We start from the raw sequence: 18,595 nt of genomic DNA on the forward strand, positions 1-18,595 counted from the left end.
ATAGGGGAGAAGATACCCGAACATATATTATATAAATGGGATGAAAAATTGGTACAACATAGGAATTTTCCAGTATTACATCATCTGCTCAATATTTGGAAGAAGATTCATGTAGAAAGGAATAAAACAAATTACCAACTACCAAAACTAATACTGACGCAAAATCAGCTAATCCCTTTTACAATAGATAACCTTTCCTTTAGAGAATGGGAGAAAAAAAGGGATCAAAAGAATAGAAAATTGCTTTTCAGGAAATAAATTATTATCCTTTGAACAAATGAAGGATAAATATAACTCAAGATACAGTGTTGGCATACTACCAACTGAAATCCTACTTGAAGGACAAATTGGGAAGCAGTCTGAGGTTACCAGAGGGAAGTAATTTTGAATATGTGATAACAGACACAATGATAATCAAAAGATTTATAACAAATATGTATAGTAAACTGCAAGAAAAGGAGAATGAGGAAACAAATGGTAAAACTAAACAAAAATGGGAACAAGATTTAAACATAAAGATAAAGAAGGAAGCATGGGAGAAGTTATGCTCTGGAACGATGAGAAATACAATAAACACGAGGTTACGTATGATACAATATAACTGGATACACAGGCTATACATTACACCTCAAAAGTTAAATAAATGGGACCCAACAGTATCTGACAGATGTTTTCGCTGTAAAAAGGAAATGGGAACAACAATTCATGCAATTTGGACATGTGAGAAAGTGAAAAAATTTTGGGAAGATATTAAATAAAATCACAGAAAGCAATATACCAAAAAACCCAGAGATCTTCCTCCTAAGTAACATAAAAAAACAAAGAATTTGGACTTGATTTGGATGGTGCACAAAAAAGATTTGTTAGGATAGCCCTAGCCGTAGCAAAAAAATGTATTATGTCAGCCTGGAAATTAGAAGATAACTTGAGAATACAACAATGGTATATAGAAATGAATAAATGTATTCCATTAGAAAAAATAACATAATTTAAGAAATAATATTACAATATTTGAACAAATATGGGAGCCATACAGGAAACACAATAGTGAAAACCTACCGGGGACATCTACCACCTAAATTAACAAAAGAAGAAGGAAATAAAAAGAATTGACTCAGTGGAATTTCTTGTTTATTTTTATTGAGTGACAATATTGTTTGACGGGTTTAATGTATCTTAGATTCTGAACTTTAAATAAATGGGAGGGGAGGTAGGGAGGGTGGGATGGGAAGAGGGAGAGAAAACGACACTATATATTTGAAAAGAAATGTATGTATCTTGATCAATGTGGTTTATAGTGTGAAAAATAAAAAAATTTTAAAAAAAGTCGCTGCATCACTTCCCAGCTCCTATACTCTATGCTATGATTTATGAAGGCTAACATACTAAATGCCTTTTTAACCACCCTGTCAACATGGGAATCCACCTTCAAGAAACGATGCACCATAACTCCAAGATCTCTTTGTTCTTGTGCATTCCCCAATGTCCTCCACTTTACTACAGATGTCCTATTTTATTATTTTTACCGAAATGAAGCACCTCACACTTCTCTACATTAAATTCCATCTGCCATCCTTCAGCCCAATTTTCCAAACCAAATCCCTCTGTAATCCCTGAAAACCTTTCTCGCTATCCACCACTCCCATTTTTGTATCGTCTGCGTATTTACTTACTCAGTTAACCACCCCATCATTAATATAAATTATGAACAACAGGGGACCTAGCACCGATCCTTGAGCCATGCCGTTCGTCACAGGCTTCCATCCTGACAGACAGTTTGTCAACCATGACCTTCTGCTGTTTCTCATCCAGCCACCTCTGAACCCATCTTACTATTTCTCTATTAATTCCTAGTGACTGAACCTTCCTTACTAACCTTTCATGTGGAACCTTATCAAAATCTTTGCTAAAATCCAGATAGCTACACCAACTGCCGTATCTTCATCCACCTTTCTTATCACTTCTTCGAAAAACTCAACAAGGTTCGTCACAAACCCATGCTGGGTGCTCCTGATCAATCCCTGCTTATCTAGATATTTATACACACCATCTCTAAGAATACCCTCCATAACTTTCTCTACCACCGAAGTCAAACTTACAGGCATATAATTACTTGGACGACACCTCGTGCCTTCTTTAAACAAAGGAACTACATTAGCAGCCCTCCAATCCCGCGGCACCACACCCTCCTCCAGTGATCGTTGAAAAATCACTGACAGTGCCTCCATTATTTGCTCCCTGACCTCCCTTAACGTCCTGGGGAAAATCCCGTCAGGAGTCATCCACTTTTATTGACCCTAGAAGCTCCAAAACCCTCTCTTTACTAATCCCTATCTTTTCCATAACTAAGCCATTTGCCTCACTTATCTCACATAGTCCAATGTCCTTTTCCTTCGTGAACATAGATGAGAAAAAACCGTTTAATATCTCTCCCATCTGATAGGGTTCCTCGCACAGTTCACCGCTCCCATTTTCCAGCGGTCCTATTCTATCCTTAACCCTCCTTTTACCATTCACATGTCTGTACAAACCCTTACGATTCACTTTTACCTTATCAGCTATTAACACCTCATACCTTCTTTTTGCCTTTCTAATTTTCTTACGGTTTTTTTTGCAATTTATGTAATAATCATACATCTTATCCATTTTTTGCTTCTTACATTTAGTAAATGCCCCCCTCTTATCCCGAACCAACTTTCTAATTTTTCCAGAAAACCACGGTTCCCTTGAACTTTTGGCCTTGCCTTTAGATCTGACTGGCACATAAAGATTCCTGTACTCTCAATATCTCTTCTTTAACACTCCAAATCTCCTCTACATCCTTTCCAGAAAAAAGATCAGCCCATACAATTTTCTGCAAATTCCTTCTCATTTCTTCAAATCTGGCCTTCCCCCACTCGAAGACCTTCAACCTCAGACCTACCTATCCCTTTCCATATTTAAGTTGAAGCTAATGGACCCATGATCACTGGATCCAAAGTTCTCATCAACACACATTTCCATCACCTGCCCTGTTCCATTCCCTAACAATAGATCTGGCACTGCCTCCCCTCTAGTAGACATCTCAACATACTGCTGTAAAAAGCAATCCTGAACACACTAAACAAAGTTCTAAGCCAGCCTGCCCTCTCACTGATTGTGTTTCCCAATCAATATTAGGAAAATTGAAATCCCCAACTATCACAACTCTATTTCTACTACACATCTCAGCTATTTCCCTATCCTCTTTTGGCGGCCGATAATATACCCTATACTTGTAGCTTCACCTTTCTTATTTTTTAGTCCAACCCATAGAGCCTCCTGCGATGAGTCCTCCAGTCTATCTTGCCTCAGCACCGCTGTAATCTTCCCTGACAGGCAATGCCATACCTCCCCCTCATACACCGCCAATTCTGTCACGTCTAAAGCAGGGAAATCCCTGAATATTCAACTTCCAGTCACAACCTTCCTTCAACCATGTCTCACTAATTGTTATCACATCATAATGCCACGTGTCAATCCACACCATTAGTTCAGCCGCTTTATTTACCACACTCCTTGCATTGAAATAAATACATCTCAGAGATTTTCCACCTTTAACTTTCTGCTTCTCACCCTCTCTACAATTGTTACTATGGTCACTATTGAATTAGTGAGTTTCTACTAATAAAAGCCATGATTCCTGGTTAACTACACAGCCTTCGATTTCTTCATTAACTGGCACTTCAATGTTTAGCTCAGATACACGAGCTGAAAGGCTTGCTCCTGTACTGTTCTATGTTCAAAGACTTTAGCAAGCAGTTGGAGGTCTGTACACTTTTGATCTCCTTATTTCAGTCAATACAGCAAAGGTTGTCTAATGATGAAAGCAAGGGCAGAATGCTTCCATCCTTAGGAGAGCTCACACAATTTTCTGAGAAGGCTTGAAAGCCTGATACTGCAAATGTTTCCCCTGGAGTGGAAACTAGAACTTGGAGTCGATGGGCAACATTGTCAGAATGGGATTGGTCTCTCAAGGCTCAGATGAGCAGGGCTTTCTTTGCTCACAGGGATGTTTATCCTTGTCTTCACACTGTGCTGTGGAGACAGTCATTTATAGTCAGCTGAGAAGTCTAGAGGTCATACCCTTACAGCTGATGCTAGATTAAATTCAGGAACTCAAGGTCATAATAAGAGGAACAAAGATCTCAGGTGACATATCTGAAGATTTGAGATATAGAGCATGAAGATCACGGAGAGATTTGTGAAGAAGGACAACTGTTGGAGACGCTGCACAGAAAGGAATGTGTATCAGCACGTGTGAACACGAGCTTGTGCAAGTTCGAGCATTTTTCCCTCACCTGTGTGAATAGTAAAAAAACACTTCTTCGAGCAGCCCAAGGAAGCAGAGCTCCAGCAGCACCCAGTGGAAGGTGGGGAGCTCAGGGCCACATGGGTTGCCTCTCCACTTCATGATGGGATACATCAGCATGATCATGGGAAACGACAGGAAACACTGGTTAAACACCACTGTTCTAATGGCCTGAAGCAGCTTCACAGCTTCCACCTGTGAAATACACGGCAAGTTCACCAACATAGAGCAAGATTCAATAGAGTATTCAAGAGAAAATAAATACAAAATTGAAATGCTCCTCTTCCAAAGGAGTTTCCAACTGCCTTTCTTTCTGGGAGAGGTGGTCTTATTCCAATTCTGAAGTGCTTTGTTTTGAACATGAAGAAGAAAGCTTTCAAACTTCAAATGCAATCACTCCAGTACCAATAAAATGGTAAACTCTTTCAGCCACTATGATTTTTAAACTTCCGGGGTTGTGAATCAGTCCCTATTCACCCCAGCCCCTGCCACCTCCCATCCATAAGCATCTTGTTTGTTCTCCAACCTCACTTCCAGCAATCAATTAATATGCTTAAAAAAAACATGAAAGCAAAGCACAAGATCTTCTGGCAAGCAACGGGGGGGGGGGGGGGCAGATGGGCAAGCAACTCCGTTGGGGGGGGTGGGGGGAGGCAGGGGTGTGTGGTTATCCTACGAGTTGGGATCGAGTCGTCTGGGACTGGACTCACTGGAATTTAGAAGAATGAGAGGGGATCTCATAGAAACATAAAATTATGAAAGGCAGAGATTAGATAGTGGTGGGCAAGTTGTTTCCATTGGTGGGGGAGACCAGAACTAGGGGATGTAGCCTCAAGATTCAGGCAATAGATTTAGGATGGAGATGAGGGGTAACTGCTTTTTCCAGAGGGCAGTGAATTTGTGGAATTTGCTGCCCATTGAAGCAGTGGAGGCGACCTCAGTAAAAATATTTAAGACAAGGATAGATAGATTTTTGCATGGTAGGGGATTTAAGGGATATGGGGAAAAGGCAGCTCGGTAGAGACGAGCCCATCATCAGATCATCCATGGTCACAGTGAATGGCAGGGGCAGGCTCGACAGGCCAGAGAGCCAACTCGTGCTCCTGTTTCTTGTGTTCTTATCACAAAATGTGATGGGTGATGCATCAATTGGCTGTCTTGTGATGCATGGATTTTTCATAATCAGTTAACACAAGGATTAAAAAGGCATTCAGTGACAAGCTGGATGTTATGGGGGGGGGGGGGGGGGTGTCAAGACCACATTAATATCAGGAAAAGATAGCAAAAAAACTGGCCAAAACAAATATTTAATTGCTGAGAAGCTGAGTAATTTAGTTCTATCAGCCTTAAATCTTCCCATAGATCTCCAACCCAACTCTCTCACAAGTATCTGGAGCAACTCATGACATACAGTGGTGACAAGGTTAGATCTGGCGTTAAAGTCTGACATTGGGGGAGGGGTGACTTCAACAGTACAAGGCAAGACCTGGTGAAAGAAGATAAGGAGTAGCTTCTGCAGAGAGAAATAGCAGCCAATAAAAGGAAAAAGTCAGTATATCCCTGTAAGATGCAAAGATGAGAGAACACTTATTTATTGCTCTCTGTCTGTCTGTTCATTTAACTTTCCTGGTTAATTTTGAAAGTCAGGTGGGGGCCCTAGTGCACATGACGTTGGTCGGACAGGAGAATCTAAAAAAGGACAACTTACCTTGCAGTTCACTTGGTGAGGAGCCTTCAGCCAGATGCGCCTGGCAACTGCTGGTAATTGATTATTGTGGGAGGGTGTCATTGGATAATTAAGTACATTAGTAGAGACCAATAAAAGGAGGGCTTGCAAAAGGAGCAGGCCCAGTGGGACTTCCAGGCTTTGGCTCAAGTAGCTTTGGTAAGGTCTGGTAAGTCTCTTTTTAAGTTAATTATCTTTAATTACAGTAATTTAAATTGAAGAGCATGTGATGGAGACAGTTAGGGCAGTTGAGTGCTCCGATTGCAGGATGTGGGAGGTCAGGGACAGCACAGATGTTCCTGATAGCTACACCTGCAAAAGGTGCATCCAGGTGCAACTAATGGAAGACCAGGTTAGGGAGCTGGAGTTGCAGCTGAATGAACTGCAGATCATAAGGGAGGCAGAGGCAGTGATAGATAGGAGTTATGGGGAGGCAGTTACACCCCCCCCCCCCACCCCCCAACAGTCAAGGGTCAGGGAAATGGGTGTCTGTGAGGAAAAGGGGGAGCAGATAAACAGTGCCAAGTACCCCTGAGTCTGCTTTGGATACTGTTGGTGGGGAGGATAATCTACAGGGGCGTCATGGAGGTCGGGTCTCTGGCACAGGGCTGGACACTTGGCTCAGAAGGGAAAGAGGAAAAGAGTAGGGCTATTGTGGTTGGGGACTCACTGGTTTGGGGAGCGATAGGTTTGCTGGACTAAATCGGGGATCCCCTTTGGTATGTTACCTCTCAGGTACCAGGGTCAGGGATGTCTCTGATCAAGTCCACAGCATTCTGGGAAGGAAGAGTAATCAGCCAGAAGTCGTGGCCCATGTGGGAACCAATGACATAGTTAGAAGTGAGGATGAAGCCCTGATAAGGAATTACAGAATTAGGGAAGAAGTTGAAAAGCAGGACCTCAAGGGTGGCAGTCTCGGGATTGCTGCCTGTGCCATGTGCTAGTGAGGGTAGAAATACGAAGTTGTGGAGGATGAATATACAAGCTCAGGAGCTGGTGCAGGGGATAGGGGTTTAGATTTCTGCATCATTGGGATCTCTTCTGGGGCAAGTCAGACCTGCACTTGAACCGGAGGGGGACCATTATCCTGGCGGGCAGATTTGCTAGAGCCGTTGGGGAAGGTTGAAACTAGTTTGGCGGGGGGTGGGAATCAGAATGAGAGTGTGGAGAGTAGATGAAGAACACCTGGACTGGAGGGAATGAATGAAAATATAAATGAGGGAGGAAGGTAAAGGTAGTTGATAACAAAAGGAGTCTCTCAAGTGCACATATTTTAATGCAAAGAGCATAGTAAATAAGGAGGATGAGCTTAAGGCATGAATGGCCATATGGAAATACGATATTGTGGCCATCAGTGAAACTTGATCGCAGGAAGGGCATGTTTGGCAGCTAAATATTCCAGGATTTCATTGTTTTAGGGCGTGATAGAGCAGGGAGGATAAAAGGTGAAGGAGGTGCATTGTTTATCAGAGAGAACATTACAGCAGTGCTGTGGCAGGATGGTTTGGTGGGATTTCCAGCGAGGCTATTTGGGTAGAATTGAGGACTGGCAGAGGCACGAGTACATTAATAGGAGTGTAGTATAGACCACCAAATGGGCTGAGGGAATTGGAGGAGCAAACTTATAAGGAGATTGTGCATACGTGTAATAAACATGAGGTGGTAGTTGTGGGAGATTTCAACTTCTGAACATTAACTAGGACACCCATATAGTCAGAGGGCTGGATGGGATAGAGTTTGTGTGTGTGTTCAGGAAAGTTTTCTGAATCAATACATAGAAGCCAGACTCGAAGAAGGGGCAGTATTGTATTTTCTATTAGGGAACAAAGTAGGTCAGGTGACAGATTTGTGATGGGGAACACTGGGTCTAGTGATCACAATATTATTAGTTTTAGGCTAGTAATGGAAAAGAATCTTTGGCTTGGCTTCGCGGACGAAGATTTATGGAGGGGAATTGTCCACGTCAGCTGCAGGCTCGTTTGTGGCTGACAAGTCCGATGTGGGACAGGCAGACTCGGTTGCAGTGGTTGCAGGGGAAAATTGGTTGGTTGGGTGTTGGGTTTTTCCTCCTTTGTCTTTTGTCAGTGAGGTGGGCTCTGCGGTCTTCTTCAAAGGAGGTTGCTGCCCGCCGAACTGTGAGGCGCCAAGATGCACGGTTGGAGGCGATATCAGCCCACTGGCGGTAGTCAATGTGGCAGGCACCAAGAGATTTCTTTAGGCAGTCCTTGTACCTCTTCTTTGGTGCACCTCTGTCACGGTGGCCAGTGGAGAGCTCGCCATATAACACGAACTTGGGAAGGCGATGGTCCTCCATTCTGGAGACGTGACCTACCCAGCGCAGTTGGATCTTCAGCAGCGTGGATTCGATGCTGTCGGCCTCTGCCATCTCGAGTACTTCGACGTTAGGGATGAAGGCACTCCAATGAATGTTGAGGATGGAGCGGAGACAACGCTGGTGGAAGCGTTCTAGGAGCCGTAGGTGATGCCGATAGAGGACCCATGATTCGGAGCCGAACAGGAGTGTGGGTACGACAACGGCTCTGTATACGCTTATCTTTGTGAGGTTTTTCAGTTGGTTGTTTTTCCAGACTCTTTTGTGTAGTCTTCCAAAGGCGCTATTTGCCTTGGCGAGTCTGTTGTCTATCTCGTTGTCGATCCTTCCATCCGATGAAATGGTGCAGCCGAGATAGGTAAACTGATTGACCGTTTTGAGTTTTGTGTGCCCGATGGAGATGTGGGGGGGGGGGGGGGGGGGGGGCTGGTAGTCATGGTGGGGAGCTGACTGATGATTGATTGGAAGAAAGCAACTATCGAGGGGATGAGGAAAGATTTGGAGGGTGTGGATTTGGATGTTATTTTCAGGGAACAATGTAGTTGATAAATGGAGAATATTCAAAGGAAAAGTTCTGAGAGCACAGAGTTGGTATGTCCCTGTGAGGATTAAAGGAAAAGTTAGAAACTGTAGGGAGCCTTGGTTTTCAAATTATACTGGGAACTTGGTTCCGAGGAAGAGGGATGTGGACAACAGGTATAAACAGCAAGGAAGGGATGAGCTGCTTGAGGAAATACAAAGAGTAAAAAAAAATCAAGATTTTAGAGATATGAAGCTGCTTTGGCAGGAAAAGTAAAAATAAATCCAAAAGGTTTCTGTAGGTACATTAAAAGTTAAAGAATAGTGAGGGATAAAATCAGATCCCACGAAGATAAGGAGGGGGGAGGGGGAAGGCTCCAGGAGAAGCTAGAGGAGATAGGGTGAAATTTTAAATGATTTTTTTCTTCATTGTTCACTAAGGAAAAGAATAATGAGCCAGATGAAGTGAAGAAATATGGAAGGAAGCTCATGGATAATATAAGAATTAATGAGGAGGTAGTGTTGGCTATGGATAAATCTCCAGGTCCTGACAAAATATTCCCTAGGACCTTGAAGGAGGTTCTCATGGCCCATCCCTTCGCAAGTGAAGATGAACACTGTGCCTTATAGCTCTTCTGTCCTCAGAGCTTTTGTTCTGTTTTTCATGGAGCCCAAGGCACCATGTACTAGGAGGTGAGTGCTTGCCCACGATAAATGCCTCCCTCTGGGTCCTATGCCACTGGGCCTGGCGGAGTCCGAGGCATGACAGCCAGTGACGTGAGATTGCCCTGCAGTGGTCTATTCCAAAGCCATGCTTGCTGGCCGTTGTCCTTGTGGATCCTTCGCCCACCTAGTTTGCTGTTGCAGACCGCTAGACAAACTGTTTCCTGCGCTCTGTCACAACTGCCAGCCCCTGCTGCCAGATTGACATGTGCTGTTTGCCTATCGCTGGGGCCCTTTCCAGGTACTGACGGCTGTGCTAGCCAAGCCTGGGGATTTGAAGTCAGAGTTACCTTCTCCTAGCCTTTGCCAGAAGAGGCAAAACCTGCAAGGCAGCAAGTGGAGGGAGGTTAGTGAATAAATAATGGGGGAATTGACAGAAATATTTAAAATGTCACTGGCCATGGGGGAAGTGCCAGAGGACTGGAGGGTGGCACATGTTGTTCCACTGTTCAAAAAAAGGATCCAAAAGTAGACTTGGTAACTATGAGCCTGTCAGTCTGACGTCAGTGGTGGTGACTTAATGGAAAGTGCTCTTAGAGATGGAATATAATTATTTGGAAAAACGGATTGATTAGAAGTAATCAACACTATTTTGTATGTGGTAGATCCTGTTTAAGAGTTTTTCGAGGAGGTGACTAAAAAGGTTGATGGGAAGGCTGTGGATGTTGTCGATTTGGACTTTAGTAAGGCTTTTGATAAGGTTCCCCATAAGAGGTTAGTAAGGAAAGTAGAAGCATTAGGTATTAATGATTAAATAGTGAAATGGATTCAACAATGGTTGGATGGGAGATGCCAGAGAGTAGTGGTGGAAAATTATTTGTCTAATTAGAGGTCGGTATCGAGTGGAGTGCCACAGGGATTGGAACTGGATCCACTTCTGTTTGTCATATATACATATATATATATATATTAACAATCTAGATGCTAGGGTGTAAATTGGATTAGTAAATTTGTAAATGATACAAAGGTTGGCAGTGTTGTGGACAGTGAGGAAGATTATCAAAGCTTACAGATTGATATAGGACAGTTAGAAGAGTGGGCTGAAAGATGGCAGATGGAGTTTAATACTGATAAATGATAGGTGCTACATTTTGGTCAGACTAATCAAAATAGGACATACACATGAAATGGTAAACAATTGAGGAGTGCAGTGGAACAAAGGGATTTAGGAGTCATGGTACATAATTCTCTGAAAGTTGAATTATATGTGGATAGGGTGGTGAAGAAGGCATTTAGTTCAGACTATATTATACAGGAATTGGGATGCTATGTTGAAATTGTTTAAGGTACTGGTGAGGCCAAATTTAGAATATTGTATGCAGTTTTGGTCACCGAATTACAGGAAGGATATAAATAGTATAGAGAGTGCAGGGGAGATTTACGAGAATGTTGCTGGGGTTTCAGGGTTTGAGTTACAGGGAAAGGTTGAGCAAGCTGGGACTTTATTCTCTGGAGCGTAGAAGATTGAGGGGTGATTTGATAGAGGTATTCAAAATTATAAGGGGGACAGATAAGAGTCAATGTGGATAGGCTTTTTCTACTGAGAGTGGGGGAGATGCAAACAAGAGGGCATGGATTGAGAATAAAAGGGGAAGAGTTTAAGGGAAACATAAGGGGGAATTTCTTCACGCAGAGGATGGTGGGGGATATGGAATGAACTTCCAGTAGTGATGGTAGAAGTGAGATCTATGTTAATATTCAAGGATAGGTTGGATAGATATATGGATGGGAGAGGTGTGGAGGGTTTATGGGCCAAATGCAGGTCAGTGGGACTAGGTGGGAGATAATGTTTGGCACAGACTAGTTGGGCCAAACTAGCCTGCTTCTGTACTGCATATGGTTATATCAAAGGAAACTGATTAGGATAAAGGAACCATGTGTTCACAAATCCCTGAGTTCGTAAAGGAAAAAGGGATAATAATAAAAGGTGAGGGTACCAAACCACACTCTCTATATCTGACCGTGTTATTTCTGCCAGTTTGAATCTTGTAACGCGTGATAATCTGTGGTTTTCCAGTGACATCAACGATCAACAGAAGTCCATTCAACAACCAGAAGGCAATGGTTGGAATTACCATGCCACCTTAGAGAGAAAAACAAAGTCAATATTGAAAACAGTTCTGGGAACCAGGACTTTCATCCACCTCATACTTGCATTCACATGAGGTGACTTTAAATCTCTAGTCCAGTGGTTCTCAATGTATATTTTTTTTCCCACTTGTATACCACCTTAAGTAATCATAGAACACTACAGCACAAAAAACAGGCTATTCGGCTCTTAACTGTGCCGACCATTGTTCAGCTAGTTCCAATAACCTGCTCACATTCCATAACCCTCCAGACCTCTACCAACCATGAATATATCCAATTTATTCTTAAAACTCAAGAGTCCACACCACCACATCAGATTCCACACTCCCACCACTCGGAGTGAAGAAATTTCTCCTAATGTTCCCCTAATCATTTCCCTTCACCCTAAGCCATTTCCCTTCACCCTAAGCCATGTCCTCTCATATTTATCTCTCCTAATTTCAGTGGAAAGAACCTACTCACATTTACTGTCTATACCCCTCAGTTTTGTAAACCTCTATCAAATCTCCCCTTATTCTTTTGTTCCAAGTAATAAAGTCCTAACCTGTTTAATCTTTCCCTCTAACTCAACTCCTGAAAACACAGCAACATCCTAGTAAATCTTCTCTGCACTTTTTCAATCTTATTAATATCCTTCCTTTAATTTGTTGAGCAGAAATGCACACAATACTCCACATTTGGCCTCATCAATGTCTTAAACAACTTCAACATAATATCCCAACTCCTATACTCAATACTTTGGTTTTTAAAGGCTAAGATTCCAAAAACTTTCTTTACATCCCTGCCCACCTTCAGGGAACAATGTATCTATATTCCCAGGTCTCTTTCACTTTCCTCAGTGCCCTACCATTTACAATAGTTATTCCCAAAGGGGGTGGTGGAGAAATAGGGGGCGATCCAAACATTCCATCTTTTTATTATTCAGTTTGCAGCAAAGTTTAATGTCGAAGCCAGTGCAGTAATTTTCTGGCCAGACTCTGGATGGGAGTAATGAGCAAGATACGCCCCACCACCCCACCAACTCAGCGCCGCCATTGACTCACCTCCACCCCATTCAACTTTACCACTATCCTCCAACCCCGCTCAGTGCTGCCACTCCCAAACCCCAGCACTGTTGTATGGGGGGGGGGGGGGGAGGGAGGGGTGCTTGGGATTTGGCCTGGAGGCCAAGGGGGCAGCAGACCAAAAATGTTTGGGAACCATAGATTTACAGTATTCAACCTTCCTTGATTTGTTCTTGTCTGCATTAAATTCCATCATCCATTTACAGGCCCATTCTCCCAGTTGGTCCAGATCCCTCTGCAAGCTTTGAAAATCTTCCTACGCCTCCTATCCTTGTGTCATCTGCAAACTTGCTGATCTAATTTACCACGTTATCATCCAGATCATCGATATAGACAATTGACAACAATGATCCCAACACAGATCCCTGAGGCCCACCACTCATCACAGGCCTCAGTCTGAGAAGTAACCATCCACTACCACTGTTTTCTCCAACATAGTCAATTTCAAATCCACTTTACCAGCTCTCCATGGATACCTAGTGTCTTAACATTCTGAACTAACGTCCTTGTCGAAGGCCTTACTAAAGTCCATGTAGTCAACATCCACAACCTTCCATCTATTTTCTTGGTAACTTCCTCAAAAAACTCTACGAGATTTATTAAACATGACCTACCACACACAAAGCCATGCTGATTATCCTTTATCAGCTCATGCCTGTCCAAATACCTATATATCCTCTCTCAGAACTCCTTCCAATAATTTATCTACTAATTTCCTAAACAGCAGGCCACGCGTATTATTTTCCAATCCTCCGGCACCTCTCTCGTGGCCACGGACATTTTGAATATATCCGTCAGGGGCCTGCAATTTCAACACTAGTTTCCCTTGAGGTCTGAGGGAATATCATATCCAGCCAATCACCTTCTCCTCCTCCTTAATCTCCATACGTTTCATGACACTTCTATTTGTTTCCCTTCCATCCATATACACTATGCCAATTTCCTGAGTAAATACTGATGCAAAAGAACCATTTAAGATCTCCCCATTTTGTGAGGCTCCACACATAGTTGACCCCTCTCATCTTCAAGGGGACCAATTTTGTCCCTTGTTATCCTCTTACTCTTAATGTACATGTAGAAACCCTTTGGATTTGCCTTCACATTATCTGCCAAATCACCCCACGCCTTCTTTTTGCCTTCCTGATTTCCTCCTTTACTATTCTTACATTTTCTATATTCTGCATGTACCTCATTTGCTCCTTGTTGCCTATACTGGTTCTACACCTCTCTCTTCTTAATCATATCACCAACATCCCTTGAAAACCAAGGTTCCTTATGCCTGTTGACTTTGTTTTTAATCCTGGTTAGGAACTTGCAAACTCTGCACCCTCGAAATCTCACCTTTGAAGGCCTTCCACTTGCCAGACACGCCCTTGCCAGAAAACAGTTTATTCCAATCGATTCTTCAGAGATTCTTTCTCATTTCCTCAAAATTAGTCTTTCTCTAATTTAGAACCTTAACTCTAGGACCAGACCTATCCTTTTCAATACGTAACTTAAAACTAATGACATTAGTTACTGGACCCAAAATGTTCACCTTCAGACTTCTGCTACCTGACCTGCCTGGTTCCCTAATAGGAGATCAAGTATTGCATCCTCTCTTGTTGGCACCTCTACATATTGATTTAGAAAACTTTTCTGTACACATCTGACAAACTCAAAGCTATTCAGCCCTTTTACAGTATGGGAGTCCTTACTAACCACAGAGAACCTATGGCATAGGGGTCTTTGTCAAATGCCTTACTAAAATCCATATACATCTACTTCTTTATTTACTTGCTGAAAAAACTCATTTAGGCTAGTGAAGTTCCTAACAAAGCTATGCTGACTAACCCTGAGAAGATTAGGCTTCTCTAAATCCTCAAATTCTGTCCCCAAGAATCCTCTCCAAACGTTTCTCTACCACTGACAAACTGGTCTACAATTCACAGGATTCCCCTCTTAACTTTTTTTTTTAAACAAGAGAACTACATTTGCCATTCTCCAATCCTCCACCAACTCCCCTGTGGCCAGGAAGGAAGCAAAGATCATTGCCAATGCACCAGCAATCTCTTCCCTTGTCTCCTGTAGTAACCGGGGTTTATCTCATCAGGTCCCAGGGACATATTAATCTGAATGTTTTAAAAAGATCCAGCACTTCCTTTTTCTTAATCTCAACATGCTCCAGGACACTAGACTACAGTCACTATGTATAGTGACCTCACATTGACTAAGGTCTCTCCCTTTCTGGTGTACACCAAATCAAAGTATTCATTTAGGACTTTCCCTACCTCCAATCACATTCCCTCCTTTATTCTTAAGTAGCCCTACCTTCAATCTGGTTATTCTTCATGCATGCATAGAATGCCTTTGGGTTTTCCCTAATCCTACTTGCTAAGGCTTTCTCATGCCCATTTCTAGCATACCCAAGTCCTTTCTCAAGATCCTTCCTGGTATCGTACAATTTTCATGTGCCCTTCCTGACTTCTGCTTTCTATACCTTGCATATGCTTCTCCTCCCTCTTAACTAACTGTCTTGCCTCTTGTCAACCATGGTTCCCTTTTCGTACCATCTTTTCCATCTCAGTGAGAAAAACCTTTCTAGAACACCAGGCAAGTGGTCCCTAAACATCCTCCACTTTTACTTCCATGCTTCCCCTCTCCCACCCAGAACATCTGTTCCCAACCTGTGCCTCTCTGACATTTGCTGATTGCGTGTCCTTGCCAATTTTCCTATTTTCAATTCTTTGAATCTGCTTCACATCATGGTAGAAATCTCAACCACTGGTCCAACAAAGAAAACCCAACACTAAACACCCAATGCAATTTCTAAAACAAGATGCTGCAAGATGACTGACCAGAACTTGGGAATCAGTTTAGTTAACCTTCAGACCATTCCTACCATAGCAAAACCATGCTTCCTCCAGTTTTGAGACCAGCATTTGTGCATCATTCAGCACAGAACAACAACTTTAATGCTGACTGATCAAATCAAAAGTAACTGGAGGCCATTTCCATGTGGAATGAAAGTAGATAAAGATAAGCCATTTCAACCCAGAAACATGGAAGCTGTCAGTGTCCCAAATGCAAGTGGGAAGTGACAGGATCAGAAGAAGAGGGTCAAAGCAAGAAGAAACAACGTGTGGAACAAAGTCAGACTAGCTAGCACAGGGTTGTCCTGTTTGCAGATCTGCTGCATTCAGTACCCAGGATATGATCATTGGAACAACTAGATATAGTTTTGGTGATCCCTTTCAGTTTGCAAGAATTACCCCATGTTTCCTGTTGCCTTAACTCTCCATTCCAGGAGAGAGAGATCCCATTGTACTTTGGAATGGGTGTCGTGGTGATTTACTGAGTCAATGGACAGGTTGCAATTGCTCTCAGATCAATAGGTTTAATAGGAGTATTGGGATCACATTAAACCAGGATGGGGAAATAAGTAATGGTTTCCACTAGAAGAGCTGTTAACACCTGATACAGTCATGGTAATCTAGAATATGTAGGCTTGCAGAACTGCAAGGAAAGAGAAGGGGTAAATAATTCAATCACCCTTCAAAAGGCTGAATAAAGGCCACTGAGAGTTTGAGTAACCACCCAATCTTTCCTTCCTACAATCCACGTTCTTTAAAACAAAGACCACCTCGCTAATCTTTCCTATTCTCCTCATGCTGTATAGTATTGCCCTTTACACCCATTACACAACTCTGTTTTCAATAAGATACCTTAATTTAATTAGTGAAACAAGTCCTAAACTAAATGAAGAATTTGTTTCCTCTTACACTAGGCTAGCTTACCAACACACCAAACTGAGACAAAATGCATCCACAAAGTGAGGAGTCAGTCTATCCATAGCCAACCAAAACACATATTTCCACCTCCTCTCATAAGCCAAAACCAAAAAATATCACCAACACCCAAAAACAACAGCAACCAATTCACCCCGTCAAACTCATCTAGCATCACTTCTAACACCCCTACCTCCCAGCCCAGACTTACCGAGGAAGAAGAGAATCCACTCATTGCCTTGGACAAAGTTGTACGCTTTCCCCCACTGTGATTGCCAGAAGTCTCCGGATGCTCCCCAGAATTGCTGCAGATGCCTGAAAACAATTGGTGAATTGTTCCAGATCAGAATCAGTCGTACTGCACAGAAACAGGCCCTTCAGCCATCACATTCATGCCCATCTACATTGATCCCATTTTCCCACATTTGGTCTGTATCCTCTGTGCCTGCCTATTGCGGTATCTTCTAAATGTTTAAGTGTAATTGCTTCTATCAGATTCCACCCTACCTCTCTGGCAGTATATTCCAGATGTCAACCACTCTGTTCTCTCATCTGAAACTTGCATCTGTTAAACACTATCTACAGATGCTGTGATCGTGTGCTCTGCACAAAAGTGCTGGAGAGAATAAGGACACAGCATTGATAGAAGCAAAAGGGATATAACCCACATTTCAGGCCAGAACCCTTCATCAAGACACGACCAAAAAGTCGGAAAGTGTCTGAATAAAAAGGTAAGGGGCTGGGGAGGAGCACAGGCCAGAGGTCAGTGGATATGAGTGGGAGAGCAGAAGAGAAAAATGCTGAGATGTGAGAGGGGAGGGGATAGCTCTCTGAATGGAGAGGGAGAGGGAAAGGGTGGGGAGAAGAATAAAAGGAGAGAGGGATAGTGTAAATGAGAGAAACAGGAGAGTGGCCTAATGGAAACTGGAGAAGTTAAACCAACTAATGTCGACCTCATCCACTCATCCCTTCTTACTAATTGCCTCTGTACCTACCCATGACCTCATAAAATGCTAAAATAATCTGCAGAGGTCATCACTGCATTACAGTGCTCCAGTTGTGGGCTCCTCCACGTCAGAGACTGGACTCACGCTAGGAAATTGTTTCATTGAGAACCTTTAATCAGACCACTGGCCAACCATTTTAATTCCACACCCCACGACTGTCCATAGCCTCATGCATGCCAAACCAAGACCACCCGCAAGTTAGAGCAACATTACCTAATATTTCTTCTGGGCACTCTCCAACCAGATGATATTAACATCGACTTTTCCAGTTTCCATTTGGCCACTCCCCTGACTCTCTTCCCCTTTCCTCCTGCTCCCCACCCTCTTCCCTCCATTCAGAGAGCTACCCCTTCCCTCCATCACTTTTCAGCATTTTTATTTTCTGCCCTCCCTCCCATATCCATCTTTGATCTCTTGGCTGTTGGCCTGTACTCCTCTTCCTGCCCCTTTTCTCCTCTCTATCCTTTATTCAGCATCTGCCTGCCTTTTACTTATACCTTGACAAAGGGCTCAGGCCTGATGTTGATTATATCCCTTTGCTACCTATAAACGTTGCATGACCTGCTGAGTTTCTCCACCACATTTGTGCATTAAACCCATGTCCTCTTATTTGACACCCCTTTCATGGGAAAAATATTCTTTTGATCCGATTAATGCCTCTGATCACTTTTATGGATCAATATCAAATCACCTCTCCGCCTCGTTCGCTGCAGAGTAAATAAACCTAGTTTATAATCACAGTGACTTTCAGAAAGCAATGGATGAACACTCTCAGTATATCAATGCTCCCAAGGTTCCTGCCATTTACTCAAGATCTCCCATCAGATTTTGAATTTCTGAAGTGTATTGCCTCACATTTGCCTGGATTAAATCTCATTTGCCTCCACATCACAACTTTCCATCTCATCTAAGAGATCAGAGCTGTACAGCATATGAACAGGGCTTCTGCAATCTACCAGGATGTCCTGCTGTATCATTAGACAACTTCCTTTACCATCCACAATTTGTAAACCTACTAATCAGACCCACACAATCT

At 42.8% G+C, this 18,595-nt stretch overlaps 1 protein-coding gene across 5 annotated transcripts in view; it reads right to left on the reverse strand.

Moving 5' to 3' along the window:
* Positions 1-18,595, reverse strand: part of faxdc2 (fatty acid hydroxylase domain containing 2) — a 58,375-nt gene that overhangs the window by 17,269 nt on the left and 22,511 nt on the right. For all 5 annotated transcript variants that reach the window (XM_069897934.1, XM_069897932.1, XM_069897931.1 and 2 more), the window contains 3 exons: positions 16,764-16,867; positions 11,592-11,713; positions 4,320-4,525 (listed from right to left, as the gene is read on the reverse strand). In XM_069897934.1, the coding sequence (XP_069754035.1) occupies positions 4,320-4,525; positions 11,592-11,713; positions 16,764-16,867 (432 nt within the window). The remainder of the gene's footprint in view (positions 1-4,319; positions 4,526-11,591; positions 11,714-16,763; positions 16,868-18,595) is intronic.

Source organism: Narcine bancroftii, chromosome 9 (assembly GCF_036971445.1).
Source record: "Narcine bancroftii isolate sNarBan1 chromosome 9, sNarBan1.hap1, whole genome shotgun sequence".
NCBI classification, from domain to species: domain Eukaryota; kingdom Metazoa; phylum Chordata; class Chondrichthyes; order Torpediniformes; family Narcinidae; genus Narcine; species Narcine bancroftii.